The following is a 16,789-nucleotide window of genomic DNA, read 5'->3' as shown; positions in this document are numbered from 1 at the left end:
CATCTTAAATAGATGTGGCAACATGAGAAAAGATAAAGAGTATCTTCAACACACTTGGAAAAAAAGTAATACGATTGCACTTGGAAAGGAAATTCTTTACCTAATAATAATTTTTAAGCTTCAGCTCATCTAATGCTGGGTTGTGCTCAATTCACAGACTTATCCGTCCAACAAATCCAGCGTTGTCCTGTGATCTGTGTTCTGGCTGGCACACACCTGGTCCTTCACTGCCATCTTCTTTCCTGATATCATCATTAGCCAGTTGTCTTCCATAGGTTTAGGCAACCAGCCCTAAATGATGGTGACCAGAATCCTCCAACCTTTTCTATCTGCTGGTTGGAAGCTTATACCTCCTGGGACATGTATGTCACATATCAGCATCCAGAGTAGAAGAAATTATTTTCGCCCAGATAATATTGGAGAGTGGGTTAAAGCCAGAATGTAAATAAGTAAAGAAAAAGCAAGGATAAATTTATCATATTGAAGAGGAGGGATGAGTTGGAGAAAAGCAAAGTTCAGTTTCCATGAGAGGGTCTGCTTTAGGCATTAAGCGGAGTTCCGGGCACAAAATCGACCTAATCGATTTTGTGGCCATCCGCTTGCTCTTCTTCACCTGAAAAGGAATTGGATAGTTAGGATTATTTTATTTTTTTTACTTACCTTGTAATTGTAGAAAGAAATACTCACCTATTTTCCACTTCCTCCCTCTGTGGCCGCGGCCCGCGCCGTCACTTCCGGTTTGCAATGATTCCTGGGAGCTGAACGTCATCGCTCCCAGGAATCAATGCGACGGCACCGGCCCCGCTCGTCACTTCCTGTGCGACGCCGCATTCCCTGCTAAACAGCTTCTGGGCATGCCCAGAAGCTGTGTAGGAATGCGGCGCCGCACCGGAAGTGACGAGAGGGCCCGGTGAAGGTGCATTCTGGGAGAAGAAGACGCGGAAGAGGACGCAGAAGAGGATCGCGCTGGCTTCAGCTGCCCACAACAGAGATGGCAACACTGTAGAAGAAATTTTATAAGTGAGTATTTCTTCTTGCAGGTAAGTGCGAATCAGATCAGAGGTTAGCCATTGTGGAATGTACTAGCTCTGACTGTCCCGGGGGTATATTCATTGAAAAAATGTTTTTGTGCCCGGAACTCCGCTTTAGTAGAAGATCTGAGAAAGAATTCAAAACAAGATAACATTACAGTGTGTGTTTTTCAATTTTTTGTTGTTTTCTGTTTTAGAAGGATAGGGAAGGGTTGTCTATAAGGGGGGAATTTCCTTTTACTTCTTGTCTTGTAGATGAAAGAACAAGAAGTAAATTGAATTTCCTTCTTAGAACATTTGTCCCTATTGGAAGGTCCCCCCTCACCTTTTGTTCTCGTGACAACTCCAAATTTTGGAATTTTCTTTCTGTCTGCGGGTCATTGGGACAAATAGACGGGGGAATCTCCCCAGCAGGGACACAGACCACAATAAAAAATTGACAGAGGATGTAACCTCACATTATCCAAAACATAAAAAAGCCCTTTACATAAGACTAGATGCATTCCTGATAAAGATTTCATGGTGGAAGAATTATGCAAATTTGTCCAAATATGAGATTCTTCCATGAAAATATTTACATAGACTTCAAGGGCATTAAAATATATATATATGTAAGTTTTACAGAATATCTCTCCAGGATCTATTTTGCGCACAGAGGTTGCTAAAATCATTTACAGATATTTTTCTAAAAAGATGATTACCCTGCATGTGCTGGTCATAGAGAAAAGGGGTTTTGCAAATATTTGATTTGTGCTGGTCAGACACGCATCGGCACACTGGCTTGTATTGTACAGCAGGGATGAGAAAACCTGTATGACATCTGTGCTCAGTTTAAGGGACTGGTGTCATGGAAAGGAATTATCCGTAATAGTCAAGAAGGATTTCATGAAAGGAGAGGACATTGACTATAGAGCCATAGGAGCACAGGAAATACAGCGATGGAGGCAACTCTCGGGGGATCAGGAAGGAATTTTTTTCCCCTGCTGTAGCAAATTGGATCATGCTTTGCTGGGTTTTTTTGCCTTCCTCTGGATCAACTGCGGGTATAGGATTGTGTATATGGGATTGTATGGTTGGGTTTTCATTACTGGTTTTTTTTTTGTTTTTTTTTTTTATTGGTTGAGCCAGATGGACTTGTGTCTTTTTTCAACCTGACTAACTATGTAACACTACAGAAGAAAAAAATTAACTTTTACAAACACTTTGATAACTCCCTGAGGTTTTACACAAAGTATCAATAGAATCAGAATGTACTCACCTAATAAGGGCCTTTTCTCCAAAGTAATCTCCTTTTTCCAATGTTTTAATCAATTGTGGTTGATCACAGCCTTCAGCAGTTTGTGTAACTTTCACCTGCAATTAACATATATTGCTGTCATAATTAATTCAAGAACAAAGGAAACAATATCACATTAATATTTGTGGCCTAAGATACTGGTGGAATGTGTCTTTACATACTAAATTACATAGGTATGTTGCTGCATGCCTCTTCTTATTCAGTTGAGAAAGAAAAATCTAAATGCACCACAGCTATCTTATTGCAATGAATGTGCATGTACAATAGAGCCACTCAATAATAAAATAATTTACCTGTGTATCTAATAATAAAATAATTTACTTCCTCATTAAGCTTACAGTTTTTGTCAAATAAATAATTTGAAATTAAAAATGCTTTTATAGCAATATTGGGAGTTAAACTCACATTTTTGAAATGGCCTAAAAGTGATTAACAAATTTAGGGGAAACTTTAAATTTAAATAAAAGAGTGGGGTATTAACAATTCGTTTCATGTTAGGCTGTAATAGGATTTATCTGAGATCTCTGAGTTCTTTAATTACTTGCAGACTGTTCCCTGTACATTTGCTGTGGCAGGGCGGCTGCTCGGTACGTGATCTGACACTCCTGAGTTTGGGGCACGTGCGCAGCTGGAGGCTCGTTACCACTGTGATAACACACAGTGGGAGCCCAGCGGCAGGCACCGTGGACGCAATGTCCGCCGGCACCCACCAATTACCCAGGACACAGGCAGAACAACAATCTGCCTATGTAAACAAAACAGATTGTCGTTCTGTCAGAAGGGAAGGTATTGATCCTGTGTTTCTGCTAAGCAGGAAAAAGGATCTTTGCCTTTTCCTAGTCAAGGCACCTCCCCCCCCAGTGAGTAAGCACAGGCTAGGCACACAGGTAATACGTTGATTGCCCCTGATGTTAACGCCTTCCCAGTAAGTGTCATTAGTACAGTGACAGAACATATTTTTCAGCACTGATCACTGAATTAGGGTCACAGGTCTGTAAAAAAAATGTTAGGTGTTAGGTTAAGTGTCTGATTTGTCCACCAAAATATTGCAGTCCCGCTATAAGTCGCTGATCCCCGCGATTGCTAGTAAAATAAAAATATCCGATAGTGTGTACACACTATAACTTTTGCACAAACCAATTAATATACACTTATTGCGTTTTTGTTACCAAAAAATATGTATCAGAACACATATTGGCCTAAATTGATGAAGAAATTAGAATTGTTATTTTTTTATTGGGTATGTTTTAGAGCAGAAAGTAAAAATTATTGTTTTTTGGTTTTCAAAATTGTCGGTCTTTTTTTGTTTATAAAAAAAACGCAGAGGTGATCAAATACTATCAAAAGAAAGCTATATTTGTGGGGAAAAAAAAAGCAATCCATTTTATTTAGGTACATTGTCACGTAACTGTCACGTAACTGTGCAATTGTCAGTTAAAATAACGCAGTGCTGCATCGCAAAACATGGCCTGGTCTTGAAGGGGAGTAAACCTTCCGGAGGTCAAGTGGTTAAACACATCAAAATAGTATTTTGACCACTGCACATTTGTTTGCCAAGAGTGATTAGACATGGTATTGAACAGGAGTTAGAAAACAACCTGGGAATATACAAGAGCTACTGTTGCCGATAAAGAGGAGCTTTAGCTTTTTAATACAGTATATATTTAAATGTATAGCTTAGGCTGGGGCTTGATGAAGCTCTGACAGTTTATTTTTTGTTTGTTTGTTTTTTTATTATTATGGCATTGCTTTTATTACTAATAAAAACACTTTAACTTAGTAATGCTGATATATGTCCTGGTGACTTCTATGAACTGTGAATTATATAATACATTGAAATACTGCTTTGCATGTTGTGCAAGCTCCAGATGGATGATCTCTAGAAAAAAAACAAAAAAAAAAAAAAAACAAGAGCCCGTTAAAATGCAAAATAAAAAAATCTGCTTTTGCTGCAATGTTCACATCCATCTTTATCTAACCCACTTCCTCAAAGCCCAGCCTGTCATGGACCTGCCTCGGCCTTTGACTGAACAGTGAAAGAAGAAGCAGCACAGTGATGAGCTCATCTCTCTCATTGTGCTTTTTACTCCTATCAGTATGCTCCTTGTTAGCACATTAACTGATTGGCTCTACATACTGCTTCTTTCGCTCTCACTCAAGCTCATTGTAATTACACTGCTTGAATAAAAAAATTGCATAAAAAATAAAATGAAATTGGGAAACTGATCTCTGAAAGCTATGCCCAAAAAAGAGGGCAAAGGCATAGTCACCAGTATTGCCTGTGGTGTACTTGCTTCAGTTTTTTCTCCATTACTGACTTACCATGCCTTGTCCTACACTGTGTCTCTGTGTGCAGGTGTCCTTCTTGATAGAGGTTAGTATTTGCTTGTCAGAGACTATAGATATAGTTTTAAAGCTGTAGACACATAAGTGCCTAGGCACCCTCACTTACCAAGAAGTGCACCGCTATTTTTCAGGAGGTTTGATATTTTTTGGCTACAGTTTTTGACTATTTAAATTTAGGACCACTTTAACCACTTGCTTACCAGCCGCCGTGCATATACTGTACTATGGCAGGTTGGCTCGTTCCCGTAAAATGACATACCTGTATGTCTCTTCCCAGGACCAAGCACGGCCCCATTCGCTAGAGAGGAAGCTGATCTGTGGGTCCGGTGGCCTCGATTGCCGCCGGGCACGGGCAATCGCTCCCAGTGGAGACAGAACAGCGGTCTGCCGTTGTAAACACAGCAGACCGCTGTTCTGTCAGCAATGAACACAGGCTCCTATGTTCCTCCTATTTAGGAACACAGGTCCCTGTGTTCATTCCAGAAGCCTATTCCCCACACCATTAGAAAACACCCCCTGGGGACACATTTAACCCTTTGATCACCCCCCTGGTGTTAACCCCTTCCCTGCCAGTGTCATTAGTACAGTAACAGTGCATATTTTTAGCACTGATCACTGTAGTAATGTCACTGGTCCCCCCAAAAGTGTCAGTCAGGTGTCCAATCTGTCCACTCCAGTGTCGCGGTCCCGCTAAAAATCGCTGATTGCCGCCATTACTAGTAAAGAAAAAAAATAATAAAAATTACATGAATCTTTTCCCAAGTTTGTAGACGTGATAACTTTTGTGCAAACCAATCAATATACACTTATTGGGATTTTTTTATCAAAAATATGTGGCAGAATACATATTGGCCTAAAATGATGAAAACATTTGATTTTTACATTTTTTTTTTATTGGGAATGTTATATAGCAGAAAGTACAAAATATTGTTTTTTTTTTTTTTGTTTTTTTAGAATTGTCGCTATTTTTATGTTTGCAGCGCAAAAAAAAAAAAATCCCACAGGTGATCAAACACCACCAAAAGAAAGCTCTATTTGTGGGGAAAAAAGGACATCAATTTTATTTGGGTAGAGTCGCACAACTGCGCAATTGTCAGTTAAAATAACGCAGTGCCGAATCGCAAAACATGGCCTGGTCATTAAGGGGGAAACCCTTCCAGTCCAGAAGTGGTTAATGTTGTATTATTGATTGCAGAGCTGCATTAAGTAATCTGCCTAGAGTTCAGCTTTAAAAGAGAGGTAGTGCCAAACCTTTTTTGGTCATACTTTTCTTCTGGGTCACAGGCGTGCACTCACTTGTCCTCTCCCTTGACCCAGAATCAGCCAACAGTGGGCTAAAGTCCACTGTTGGCTGACATCACAGAGCCTCTCCAGGCTCTGGAAGGATCACGACAATAATGTTGGGATCCACCCAGATACCTGATCGGCAGTGGCTCAGACTCTCAGCAGGCTGCTGGGAGCCTGAGCCAGCCACTCTACCCCCCCCCCCCTCCAGCCCAGCACTCCAGTGAGCACTGGAGAGTCCCAGCAGATAGCAGTGACTGACAATCACCACTCTGCTCTAAGCTGATGCAAAACTGAGTGATCAGTATTCATGTGCTTTCTCGGTTCTCGTGCATAGATCTGGCATAGATCTGGGAGGTGAGTATATCAATATTTTGATTCCCACACTTCTCCTTTAAAAGACCAAGCATGCATTCAAGCCAGACAGTAAGGCACACTGGTGTTGATTCACTAAAGGCAAATAGACTGTGCACTTTGCAAGGGAAGTTGCTCCAGAGATTAGTAAATGGGGTAAAGTTTCATTCACAAAGAATACCCAAGGAAAATTAAAAAAAAACAAAAAAAAACAGAAGTTTTCTAGCACATGTTGGCATGATGAACGTCAGCAGAGTTTCCCCTTTTTTACTAAGCTCTGGAGCAACTGCACTTGCAGAGTGGACAGTCTATTTTTCTTCATTAAAGCAAACCTACTGATTACTGTAGTGAAATCGGTCATGCTGCTGACACCTTTGAAAATGAGTCAGTAATGACAGCTCCTATATATCTTTCCTCATATGTCCCCTTTAGCAATTAAAAGAAGACATTTTTCCTGTTTAATGTATCCTTTTAAAGTTTTGCAATACAAAAAAAAAAACAAAGTAAACAAATTCTTGTACATTATGGGATGTGGGCAAAGAATAAGATTGCTAAGAGAAAAGAGAAGATACAGATTTCTCTACTTGTCAAAAAAGATAAGTATAAGAACAACAATAGCAAAGAAGATGTATAATGATATTAAGAAAGAGCTATAACTACTATTAGCCCCTAAAGTTAGTTATTTTCAAGTGTATAGCGATGGAATACACAATTGTTTAGTCAGGACTGTGCTACGTTAAGAAAAGTCTACAAATATTTAGACAGAATAAAGGAAAATAAAGCACCTGGACCAGATGGCATCCACCCATGGATCCTAAAATAATTGAGTGCTGTAATTTCAAAGCCATGGCTTCTAATTTTTAGGGACTCTTTAAAGCGAAGTTCCACCCATTTTATATAGTTGCTATGTACGTTATCCTCTTTAAAAATGCTTTTACCAATGTAAACTTTTTTTCCTGACAGACTCCATGGCAGCCTACGTGTGGGTTAGTCCCGCCTCCTCCTACCTCATAGGACCCTACTCCCATAAATTTCACGCTGCCCTAGAGACCATGTTCATTTTTTCTCCTCCTTCTGTTGGATGGATATCAAGTCTTACCTCATGAAGATTTTCGGTCTATTTCCTGGTGATTTACATGATCGATTCCAGGCTGAATTCCTGAAGAGTCCAGTATGCCCTAGCTACTCGCGGGGTAGGACACGGGTGTACAATCTCATGCATTGGAGAAGCATAAAGCCTGGCCACTGGCGGGCAAGCTGAATACGGCCAATCGTCCTAGCTACTAGCGGGAGGCACATTAATACACCCCGAATCGATGCACTGGAGGTTTTCGTGTCCCAGGTCAGACCGTGGTTCGGACCGTGCTTGGTAACGTATGGCAGCCATTTTTTGTATATGTATTTTGTCTTGCTGTGTTTTGGAACGCAGGTGCGTTCCATCTTGCGGCCCCGGCTCTTCCTGTGTCCCAGAGCAGCTTCCGGGTCACCGATGGGTGTCTGGGGGCGGTGCCAGCGCAGTGGAGTGGCTGTTCGTGCTCACACATGCGCATGGATGCTGTCTGTCACGGGGGGGCGGTGACGTCATCATCTGGCGACAGATTTAAAACTGCTGTCACAGTGGATCACATTGGGATTGTACTGCGGGCATATGCGGCGGCTTCCCTGTGTTTGATCGGTCTCTGCTAGTGGTAAGCTTAATCCTGCTGGATGTCTGTGTGCAGTCTGTGTATGCAGCACTTCCTTATTCCTGTGTTTATTAGTCTTCCTGTTAAGAGCAGTATGGATACTTCACCGCCCCCCAGTGGCCAACCCTTACTCTACAGGTAAGAGTGGTATTATTTTTACCTATCCCTGTACGGTTCGGATTTAGGGCAGTAGGGGTAATTTTTCCCTTTTCTCTTAGCCCTTCTAGGTCTGATAAACAAACTAAAGCACGCGAAGATAAGGACCTTACTAGGTCACAACGTCATCACACTTCTCCTGGCACTAGTCGCCACAAGTCTTCTACCAAACATCACAGGGAAGGCTCCACGGTTGCATCAGCACAAAGACACCCTGATAGAAGATCTTGCTGGGGTTGTGCAGCACGTGTTTCTGATGGCAAATCAATATGCGATGCATGTTTTGCCCATGCCTCTAGAGAAAGGGGGAATGATAACCAGCAGGTGGAATCCCTGGTTAGACGGGTGGTCCAAGAATCCCAACAAAACCTGGAGGTTGACAGCACCTGTAGCCCCTCGGCTGGTATGGCAGACATCCCTGTTAGGGATAGCCTCAGTACTCCCGGCTCTTCTCAGCAGAGCATTTCCGGCTTCAACTCCTCGGATAGTGAGGACGAATCGGATACTCCTGGCACAGGCTTTGATTTTGCCTTGGTCCCTACCCTGGTTAATACAGTAAAGGGAGCCCTAAAGTGGGAGGAGCCAGTAGAGTCACCATCTAAACAAAGAAGGTACTTCAAACACCTAAAGAAAGAGCGCCATAACTTTCCCTTTTTAGGTGAACTTGGTGAAATTATCTCGGATGAGTGGGGATGTGCAGAGAGGAAAAATTCTCTGGTATCCAAAGTTTCCAGGATGTACCCATTCAAGAGTGAGGATGTGAAGCACCTGGAGTCAGCGCCCCTAGTGGACGCCACCCTCATGAGATTAGCGAGGCACGTCACTCTTCCACTCAAAGACACAGATTCTTTTAAAGATGGGCTGGAAAGAAGAATCGACACTGACCTTAAGAAGATTTATGTGTCTGCTGGAATGGCTTGTAAGCCAGCCCTAGCCATTGCGGCTTTATCCAAGGCCATGGAGGCCTGGACAATAGAGGTGGATTCGGATCTAAGGCCTGTATCAGAAGAAGTAGCCAGAGCTTCAGCAGTGAATGAGCTCAGAGTGGCGGCTTCTTTTCTGGGGGAGGCTTCCCCAGATATTATTCGTCTGGTGGCCCGGGGCAATGCTCTCTTCAGTGACAGCTAAACGTGCTCTATGGCTGCGCCCCTGGCTGGCTGATCCTTCCTCCAAGCAGGCTTGGTGCCGTATTCCATTCGAAGGGTCTTCCTTGTTCGGGAACAAGCTGGAGAGCGCTATTTCACAGGCCACGGGCCGTAAGTCAGGGTTCCTCCCGCAGGATCATCGTCTGCTGGGTCAGAGAAGGACACAGTCCAGACAATCTTCGGATAGAGCGAAGGATGTTCGAAGTTACAGACCTGATCGTGAATTCCGGAAAACATGGAGGAAAAATCCATCTTCAAACCAAAAGGCTTCCAAAGGAGCCTCTTCTAGTAGCCGGGAAGCGGCTAAGTCCTTTTGATGTTGGGCCTGTCCAGACGGTTCAGGTCGGTGCTCGCCTTCTCCGGTTTCGACACATCTGGGCAGCCTCGATAAAAGATTCTTGGGTCATCAGGACAATCTCTACAGGACACACTTGGTCGTTCTGCAGTCCACCTATCCTCAAGTTCCTTCCCACAGCTCTTCCACGGTCGGAAGAAGAAAGGCAAATCCTTTCGGCATACGTAGATGCGCTGCTGCTTCAAGGCGCAGTAGTTCCAGTACCATCCAAAGAGAGGTTTCTAGGCCTCTATTCTCCACTCTTCTTAGTAATGAAGAAGAATGGCTCCTGGAGACCGGTCATAGACCTCACACATCTAAACTCCTTTATAAAAAAGGGAAAATTCAAAATGGAGACACTATTGACAATCCGCCAGGTGGTTCAGCCAGGAGATTGGTTTGTGTCAATAGACTTGAAGGATGCATATTTCCATGTGCCTATAGCAACAGAGTTACAGAAATACCTGCGGTTTGCTGTGGATCAACACCATCTTCAGTTTACATGTCTCCCATTCGGGCTCACAACATCTCCTCGAGTATTTTCAAAACTCTTATTGGCTGTGGTAGCCCTGATCAGAATCAAGGGAGTGCGTCTTCACCATTATTTATACAACTTACTACTTCTGTCGCAAGATCGAGAGCAACTCCTGGTTCAGAGATCTAGTCATGGCGACTCTTCTCGAGTTCGGCTGGTTGCTAAACCTGGAAAAGAGCCATCTGGAGCCCACACAGGCACTTATCTTTCTCGTGGCTCAATTCAATATAGTCAAGGGCATCATCTCCTTGCCTCTAGAGAAAATCCTGATTATCAGAGACAGAGTACAGCTGGCCATGTCATCATCCCATCTCCGGGCCTCACAGTGCCTCAAAATAATAGGTACTATGGTGGCCATGACACCTATAGTGAAATAGGCTCAATGGAGGATGCGTCCTTTTCAAACAGGATTTCTTTGCCAATGGTGCCCAGGCGACATGGATCATCTGATTTGGATTTCCCCAGTAATGCGGCACAGTCTCCTGTGGTGGTTGCAGAAGAGGAATCTACTCAATTGCGATTCTATCCTTCCCATCTCTTGGGTCACGATAACCACGGACGCAAGCAACACAGGTTGGGGCGCTCACTGCCTATCAGAGATAGCCCAGGGCAAATGGAATCCTCGGTTACACAGGGAAGTTTCGAACAACCTGGAGCTTGGAGCAGCGTTTCGAGCTCTCCAAGCATTTCATCACCTTACAGTAGGAACATCTGTCCTCCTGAGGCTGGACAATACGACGGCAGTGTTGTATACAAAGCGACAAGGGGGAACTCACAGTCACTCTTTATTGAGAGAAGTCGAGCCAATAATGGTCCGGGCTCAGAAATACTTATCCAACCTCACTGCGGTTTTTCTGCCAGGGACACAGAACATCCAGGCGGATTTTCTATCACAAGTCTCCATGGACAACGAGTGGAGTCTTCATGCCGATGTGTTTCAGTGGCTAAAATCCCTAGGGTTCCTTCCGGAAGTGGATCTGTTCGCTTCCCTGTGCAACTTCAAGTTGGAGAAGTATTACACGAGATTCAAATGCCCACAAGCTTTCGGGGTGGATGCCCTAACAGAGCAGTGGAGGTTTCACAAGGCTTACGCCTTCCCACCAGTTCCAGTCCTCCTTCGATTCCTGACGAGACTCAGGTCGGAAGAAGTGGAGGTTCTTGTGATAGCCCCATATTGGCCGAACAGTCCCTGGTTTCTGATGCTGCTACAGCTGAGCTCTCGCGAACCAGTCCCACAACCTTCCAGGCAGGATCTCCTGTCTCAGGGAACAGTGCTACACCCTTGCCCGGCCCATCTGCACCTGGTGGCCTGGTTTTTGAAAGGGAAAGGCTGGAGGCATTAGGGTGTCCAAGTGGAGCTATCTCAACACTGTTGAATGCGAGAAGAGCTGGAACAAATAGAGTCTACGAAAGGATATGGAAGAAGTTCATGTCTCATATCTCCGGAAATATGGATGTGCAAGGCACTCCAAAGGTTCAACACATTTTGAGTTTTCTACAATCTGGCCTGGATCTGCCTTTATCAGTCAGTTCTCTTCAAGTTCAAGTGTCAGCTATCTCGGCTTTCACAGGAACATCCTAGGCAAAGCATCCTCTAGTGAGGCAATTTTTCAGAGGAGCTTCTAGGCTTAGACCACAAAGGAAGCCCAGATTCCCTAAGTGGGATCTTCCACTTGTTCTGGATTTCTTTGCAGACCTCAGAAGAGATAACCTGGTTCAACTCTCCATCAAAGAATTGTCTCTTATAGTAGCGTTACTGGTGGCAGTCGCCTCAGCAAAAAGGGTCTCTGAGCTAGGAGCTTTGGGATGCAAAGAACCCTTTTTGTCGTTTTTCCCGGATTGGGTGGTTCTGATTCCCATGTTGGATTGGCACCCAAAAGTATCCTCTATTTTTCATGAAAATCAGGAAATTGTCTTGCCAACATTCAAATCCTCTGACTCTGTGACTCATCCACTGGATGTAGGGCAAATTCTGAAACTATATCTGGAAGCCACATCACATTTCCGCCATTCGGATTATTTGTTTGTCCTGTTCTATGGGAAGAATAAAGGCTTGCGTGCTTCGTCTAGAACGATCGCATCTTGGATTGTTCAGTCCATTCAATGGGCCTATAGAGCTAAAGGTTGGCTCCCCCGGAGGCGGTGACAGCGCATTCTACAAGAGGAATGTCGACTTCTTGGGCAGTGTTTCGTCATGTGGCTCCTGAAGTTGTATGCAAAGCGGCCTCATGGTCCTCAATTCACACTTTCATGGCTCATTATTGTGTCGAGCCAGCTTCTTTATCATCTGTTGATTTTGGTTTGCGGATACTATCAGTTGATGGTGCAAATTAAATTTCTTTTGAACAGCAGATTGCCCACCCTGGTGTGTTTGGCTAGTTATTTCCCACACGTAGGTTGCCATGGAGTCTGTCAGGAAAACTGAAAATTTATATCAAATACTTACCGTAATTTTCCTTTCCTGATGGACTCCATGGCAGCCGGAGTCCCCACCCATCTGTCAGAGGAGGCTATTTTATGGAACATGGTCTCTAGGGCAGAGTGAAATTTATGGGAGTAGGGTCCTATGAGGTAGGAGGAGGCGGGACTAACCCACACGTAGGCTGCCATGGAGTCCATCAGGAAAGGAAAATTACCTTTTTTCTTCTTTTTCACTTCTGGCTGCATCCGCCTAGGTGATTACATCAGTAGACAATTCGCAAGGGCTCCTGGGATAGCGACGTCATGTATCCCAGCAGCCCTTGCGATCCGCCTAGTAATTAAATCTCGCGTTATTTCCAGACCGGAAATTCTGCAAATGGGGGGACCAGGATATCGTGATTGACAGGTTGCTATAGCAATGGGGTGGGAACTTCCGCCGACGACGCCATTGCTATGGCAACCTGTCAGGAAGAGGAAGAGCCTCTCAGTGGCATTTATGTGCAGGCGCGAGATCGGAGGTGCATGCTGGGTAGCCAGCTGCACCTTATCCTGGAAAAACACATGAGCGGGCTTCAGATGCCCACATCCTTGATGGCCCCTGCCTGCTTCCGAGATCATGTAAGTTATTACAGATTTAAAAATAACAAGTGTGAAGGCAGTTCGGACAGTATCCAAATAATAATGTACTAGTACTAACAATCATTGTGAAGCTTTTAAAAAAAATGATTATAATAGACTGGAGCTCCGCTTTAATGACTGGTAGGGATAGGCTTCGTGTTGAAGTCGACCCTAAGTTCGACTCGAACACAGCCCGTTCGCCGAATGGTGAACAAATAGGCTTCTTTGCGGGAACTTCGAGTTCCTGCATCCATAATGCACTGTGCTCTGGCAGTGCATTATGTGATTGGCCAAAGAATTGACTCTGACCTCTATGCTTTGGCCAATCAAATCATCTGTGCCATGATTGGCTAAAGGCAGGTGCTTTTAGCCAATAATGGCTCATGGGTGGCTGCCGTGCACTGTGTGTAGGGCTGGATAGAAGTTAGTTAGTTAGTTAGGCAGGAAGAATGTGTTTAGCCTAAGCAGGCTTGACGGTGGTGTAGGTGGTAGAATACCTGGGTTGCAATTGAGAGGTTGTGGGTTCAAATCCCTTGGCCAGTGGGTGATTTATAAGTGGAATTCCTTCAAGGAGAGTGTAGTGAGTTTAACAGATAGTGCAGTAAGTATAGTTAATAATACATCACTGGCAGGGAGAGAGATTTTTGCTTTTTACAGTTTGTTGAGATCAGATAGTGCAGTGTATACCACAAAGTTATATACATGTATATATATATATTTATATATATATATATATATATATATATATATATATATATATTTATAGGAAATCAGTTTATATCAGTTAATGTCAGTATTGCTGAAAAAAATGGCGTGGGGTCCCCGCCACTTCTGACATGACGTCAGTAATTTATTCACTGCATCTGAGCAATGCATTATGGGACGCTCGTGATGTCAGATCCCTATAAAAGAGCTGTAAAACTCAAACAGCTCATTATGCGTGAGAGGCGTCTTGAGAAGCTGGAGCTTCTTTTTTTTTTCTATTTTTCGGTTGCGGGCGGGTGACGTGATTGTCTTTTGTCTTTATTTTTTTGTACACTTTTTTGGTGAATGGGTAGGGGGTACAATGTACCCGATATCCATTCACAGAGGGGGGGCCATGAACTGGGGGCCCCCTTGTTAAAGGGGGCTTCCAGATTTTGATAAGCCTCCCCCGAAGACCCCCACAACCACAGCCCATGGTTGTTGGGAAGAGACCCCTGTTCCAATCAACATGGGGGCAAGGTGCTTTGCTCGCCCCACCCCCATCTTGGCCAGCCAGGCTATGTGCTTGGATAAGGATCCGGTATGGATGTTAGTGGGAACCCCACACCGTTTTTTTTTTTTTTAATCTGTATTGCCGGGAGCCAACAATACATTACAGCCGTGGGCAAGTTTAACCGCTTGCCGCCCGCCCGCCGTCATATGACGGCGGAGCGGTGCGACCATTATCCTGGGCCGCCGTCATATGACGGCGGCACTTTAAGCAGGGCAGGCGCGCGATCGCGTGCGCGCCGCCCTGCACTGCCGGTGTCGGGGTGTCCCCGGGACACCCCCCGTCACCGGCAGGGGGGAAACAGCCAATGGGCGTGGCTGTTTCCCACGTGATCGGCTGTGTTCCAATGACACAGCCGATCACAATGAAGGCGCCCACAAGATGACCGCGCATGCGCGATCGGGAGCGCGCAGCGCGGTCATGTCGGTGGCACTGTGTTCCGTAGGAACACAGCTGTCACCGGCGGTAGTAAACAGTCACTGACAGTGACTGTTTACTATGTGATCGGCTGTGAATCCATTCACAGCCGATCACAAAATGTAAACAAAGAGCAGTAACTCAGTGTTACTAGCTCTTCTCTCCTCATACAGTTTCCAGTATGAGGGGAGAAGAACTAGAAACAGTGAGTTACTGCTCTGTGTACCTGCAAAATGTAAAAGCACAGTAAAATCACACAAATAAAAGGTCCCCACACAGTCCTCAGTCCCCCCCCAATGTCACCTGTCACCCAACAGTCACCTCATCAGTGCCCAGAAATTGACACCCATAACGTTCACATGTGAGCGTAGCGATCGCAGGCAGAATCACAGCGATTCTGCCCACGATCCGGAAATCATTGCAAATGGCGGGACACCAGTGCGTTGCCCGTGATTTGCAATAGCACCCCAAACGCTGTGCGATGTTGCCGCCATTTCCGCCTGCCGAATCGCGGTAACATCGCACAAACATCGCATGACGCCCAAAAAAGGTACAAGAGTTTCTTTGGAGCGTCATGCGTTGTTTGCGCGATGTTACCGCAAATCGGCAGGCGGAAATCGCAGCAACATCGCACAGTGTTTGGGGTGCTATTGCAAATCACGGGCAACGCACTGGTGTCCCGCCATTTGCAATGATTTCTGGATCACGGGCAGAATCACAGTGATTCTGCCCGTGATCGCTACGCTCACATGTGAACGTAGCCTAAAGTTCACCGGTCACCAGAGACTGCCATCAGTACCGCCGTGCACCATCGCCCGTCACATGTCACCCATCAGTGACCATCGCCCGTCACCTGTCACCCCATCAATCACCGTCACCTGTCACCCCATCAGTCATCGTCACTTGACACCCCATCAGTGATCGTCACTTGTCACCCCATCAATCATCGTCACATGTCACCCCGTCAGTGATTGTCATCTGTCACCCCATCAATCATCGTCACCTGTCACCCCATCAATCATCGTCACCTGTCACCTCATCAATCATCATCACCTGTCACCTCATCAATCATCGTCACCTGTCACCCCATCAGTCATCGTCACCTGTCACCCCATCAGTCATCGTCACCTGTCACCCCATCAGTCATTGTCACCTGTCACCCCATCAGTCATTGTCACCTGTCACCCCATCAGTCATCGTCACCTGTCACCCCATCAGTCATTGTCACCTGTTTGCTATATACATGCAATCACTTACTGACCGCCTAACGACTATATGCGTCGGCCATTAAAAGCTAAATACTGGGGTTATGGCAGCAGATAGCCCCCATAACCCCGGTATTTTTTGAAACGGCGGGCGGTCGGCTTTCAGATAAGGGTGGTCCCAGTGGCGGATTCGCCGCGGAATTACCCTTACGGTGCAGGGGAAGAGGTGCCCCCCCCCCTCCTGCCACGTCCCAGACGTTTTCCCAGCTTACCGGACCCGCCGGCAGCGGGGAAAACTATCCGATCCCGGATCCTCAGAGACAGGAAGTCGAGTGAGGGCAAAATGGCCCTCATTCAACTCTATGGTCTTGGAGGACCGGAGCTACGTCAAAAGACGTTGCCTAGCAACCGGTTTAAAGGGCCGCTTTTTTTTTTTTGCTTTTTTTTTTCCTCTTTCAACAATTTTTTTTTTTTTTTTCTTTTTTAGTGTAGTTGTGAGGTTTGAGGTCTTTTTGACCCCAGATCTCACAATAAAGAGGACCTGTCATGCCTATTTCTATTACAAGGGATGTTTACATTCCTTGTAATAGGAATAAAAATGATCAAAACATTTTTTTTTTTAAACTGTGTAAAAATAAAAAAATAATAAATAAAATAAATAGGAAAAAAAAAAAAAAAAAATTAAAGCACCCTGTCCCTGTTAGCT

The 16,789-nt window shown here is 44.8% G+C and overlaps 1 protein-coding gene across 1 annotated transcript in view; it reads right to left on the bottom strand.

Annotated features, from left to right (window-relative positions):
• Window positions 1-16,789, bottom strand: part of PRKG2 (protein kinase cGMP-dependent 2) — a gene marked incomplete at its 5' end in the record, with an annotated part of 139,833 nt that overhangs the window by 59,008 nt on the left and 64,036 nt on the right. The window contains one exon of the mRNA XM_082269973.1: window positions 2,290-2,384. Within this exon, the coding sequence (XP_082126099.1) occupies window positions 2,290-2,384 (95 nt within the window). The remainder of the gene's footprint in view (window positions 1-2,289; window positions 2,385-16,789) is intronic.

Source organism: Pelophylax lessonae, assembly GCF_965119305.1.
Source record: "Pelophylax lessonae genome assembly, chromosome: 1".
Lineage (NCBI taxonomy): Eukaryota > Metazoa > Chordata > Amphibia > Anura > Ranidae > Pelophylax > Pelophylax lessonae.
This window is presented reverse-complemented; position numbering and strand designations above follow the sequence as displayed.